General features: G+C 43.7%; 1 protein-coding gene across 1 annotated transcript; it reads right to left on the reverse strand.

The window, feature by feature from the left end:
- Window positions 1-1,736: 1,736 nt before the first annotated feature.
- Window positions 1,737-2,375, reverse strand: PLAC1 (placenta enriched 1). The gene has a single exon (XM_047081812.1). The coding sequence runs from the start codon at window positions 2,373-2,375 to the stop codon at window positions 1,737-1,739; it is 639 nt and encodes a 212-aa protein (XP_046937768.1).
- Between the last annotated feature and the right edge of the window lie 890 nt (window positions 2,376-3,265).

The following is a 3,265-nucleotide window of genomic DNA, read 5'->3' on the forward strand; positions in this document are numbered from 1 at the left end:
TGGGGCCCTGGGGAAGTGATTCGGTCATGAGAGTGGGGCCCTCGTGCATGGAATTAGTGCCTTATAAAAGGAACGCCAGAGAGCTCACTCGCTGTCTTTCCATCACGTGAAAACACAACCAGAAGACAGCAGCTTGCAACCTGGAAGAGTGCATCACCAGCCCTGATCTTGAATTTTTAGCTTCCAGAATCATGAGAAAGAAACGTCTGTTGTTGACAAGCCCTCCAGTCTATGGTACTTGGTTATAGAGGCCTGAACAGATCTAACACAATGACTGCATTTCTGGTGTCTACTCATGTGCTGAATGACTATAATATCATGCCCACTGTGTATAATATCACGTACATTGTGCCAACGCTGCTTTCCAATTATTTGTTTATTTGTTTGTTTATTTATTTACTTATTTATTCATTTATTTGAGAGAGACAGAGAGAAGAGCATGAGTGGGGAAGAGGGGCAGAGGGAGAGAGACACTCCTAAGCGGGCTCCCCACTCAGTGCGGAGTCCGACATGGGGCTCAATCCCATGACCTTGGGATCATGACCTGAGCTGAAATCAACAGGCAGATGCTCAACTGACTGAGCCACCCAGGTAGCCCCAACAGTGCCTGCTGCTTAATAGGTATGTGGCCTTGGGCGAGTTTCTTAATCATTCTGTGCTTCTGTTTCCTGTAAAATGGATATAGTAAGAGTACTTCTCTCAAGGTTGTGGTGAAGATTAAATGAGATGCTTCTACTCTCTGGAATGTTCTCTCTCAGATCGTGCCAGGGCTGGCTCCTTCTTCACATCAAGACTCAGGTTAAATGACTCCTCAGAGTCCCTGTCTGCTCTGACCCTTTCTCCAGCTTCTCTCGTATTACCTGGTTTTAAGTTTTTTTTCATGGCATTCGTTGCTATCGCGATGTATCGTTGTTTACTTATTTGTTTGTTTATTAGCTGTGTGACCTCAATGTCTCTGAGGCTCAGTTTCAATTCACTGTCTGAGCTCAATGCCTAGAACGGTACCTGAAATGCAGTAGCGCTCAGTGGATGTTTGGTGAATGCATTTATTCTCCTTTTCCAAGTATTTGAGAAAGTTAATGGACAGCCAAACCTGGGTGAAAGCTTTCAGATCATGTAAGTCGGGGAATAAAATTCCTTCCAAGGTACTATCAGTCTGTGGCTAAACAGAAGATCCAGCCCTTGGCCTCAGGAGCTTACCATCTAGTTGGTGGGAAGTGACTTGAGTAATTCTTAGAACCACTGGTGGTTTATAAATCACCAGGTTGGAATCCGTGCCTCCCCCGAATGAAAAGTGACACGGCCATTGATCAAACTAAGAAAGTGTGCAGTTCGGCGCTAGGGCTGAGTGGTGCAGCGTGTTCAGTGAAATGGGGACACAGAGGGAGGGATTCAGTTGGGGGCCTTCAAGGAGAGCGCAATCATCCCAGTCAGAAGACACCAGGCATGCATGTTTGTAAAGCGCTTAGAACAGTGTGTGGCCCATAGTAAAAGTTATGTGTGTGTTTCTTAAATAAAAAGAGCTGAACTGATATTTTCATGCCATCAAAATTTTATTTTTTCTTTTAAAAAAAGATATAAAAATATAAGAAAGCTTTACTCATGAAGTTACTATGAGTTGTCCTCTCTCAAAAGCACTCATAAAGGGGATGCCAGAACACTTATTTGTCTGATACTAGAAAATATTATATACTAACGTCATAAAGAGCCTCTACAGGAGACCTCAAACCTGGGGATCACATGGACCCAATCAGATCGTCTGAGTGAAGAGACCAATCCTCAGAAATATTAACAAGGGAAGATGGCTGCATAAGCTCGCCCTCCTGAGCCTCTGCTTGGTGACATGGGGCCTGGGCACCCTCTTCTTCGTTGAACACACAAGGTGGGCAGTCGCAGTCGGGCCTCTGGTTGGACTGTGACAAGGTGAACACCTCACCGCATGCCTCACCATTCTGGGCTGTGGTTCCTGTGCCACTGGCTACTTTCGCGGAGCAGGGCAGAGTAAGCCATGGGGACTGCTGGGGAGCTGCACATGACACTGGGATCACCTGCTTAGAAGAGGTAACTTTTGAAACATAGTACAACTCGGTGCTATATAGAACCATATCCTGAGAGATAGCCTTGGCCCTGATGCCACATTCAGTGACACGGTAGGTGAACCGGTACATGTGTGGCTGAACGTGGTTGGCAGGGCAACCCAGGCCCAAGTGTAACTCATGGAAATGAACATATACATCATTATTCAACATGAAGGGGTGTACTGTGACCATGAACCAGTCTGCGGAGCACAGTACAGTCATCGGACTTTGTGCGGAACAGGCCGAAAACACAGAGGTGAGGATGACCATCCCTCCTATCAACTCCAAAACTTTCATCCCTGTAGCTGATCAGGTAACGACTCTCAGGAAACAGGAAGTTGTCTGGTGAGGATTTCTAGAGCATACAAAAACACAAAAGGCAAATCATCTTATTTCTATTGGAAGTTCAAACACAATCATTTTTTTAAAACAGAAGTATTTTTAAGGCTAAAAGAGTAGAACCTAAATGTTCTCAAAAAAGGAAAAGGGGTAAATATGTGAAGTGATGGACGTGTTCATTAACTTGATTGGGCGAATTCTTTCATGACGCATACGTATGTCAAACCATCATGTGGCACGCTTTAAATATCCTATAATTTTATTTGTCAATTATACCTTGATAAAACTGAAAAAAAAAAAAGAAAACCAAGAAAAGGAAAACATTCTTGTGAGAGAGAACTGAATTTTCATTGTCAGAACTCACATGTTGATGGATGACTACAAATGGCTTCTCTAAGTGGCTTTTACCATGCTGTTTTGATATAAAACACATATCCCCCATATACAGAATGAGTGTCTACACTGGTCAGCAATGGCATCCTTTTTTGTGTGTAACCCCAACAAAAAAGAAGATGAAATGATTTTGGGGCCACACATTAAATAAGGTGACAGTTTAATTCAAGTTGGCAGCACCAGTGTCCTCCCATGTACCATAAACGACCCCCCCCCCCATTTGCCTTGTTTTTGGTTTAGAACAAACAGAACTCAATAAAAGCCAGAGAAGAAATTGTGGTTTATTACTGACAACCACATATGGCAATCTCTGCAAGTGGCTCACTTGAATTGAGCCAATGGATACTTCATAAACTCTAGCAGCAGCGTCATCAATTGTTGCGACCGACGGATTCTCTGATATCTCAGTCAGGCCACGTTGTAAAATCGTGAAATCACAGAAACAAAAAATGCTG

Source organism: Lynx rufus, unplaced genomic scaffold (assembly GCF_022079265.1).
Source record: "Lynx rufus isolate CCGP_SWC_20201006 ecotype Redwood Valley unplaced genomic scaffold, mLynRuf1.p SCAF_19, whole genome shotgun sequence".
In the NCBI taxonomy this organism is placed as follows: domain Eukaryota; kingdom Metazoa; phylum Chordata; class Mammalia; order Carnivora; family Felidae; genus Lynx; species Lynx rufus.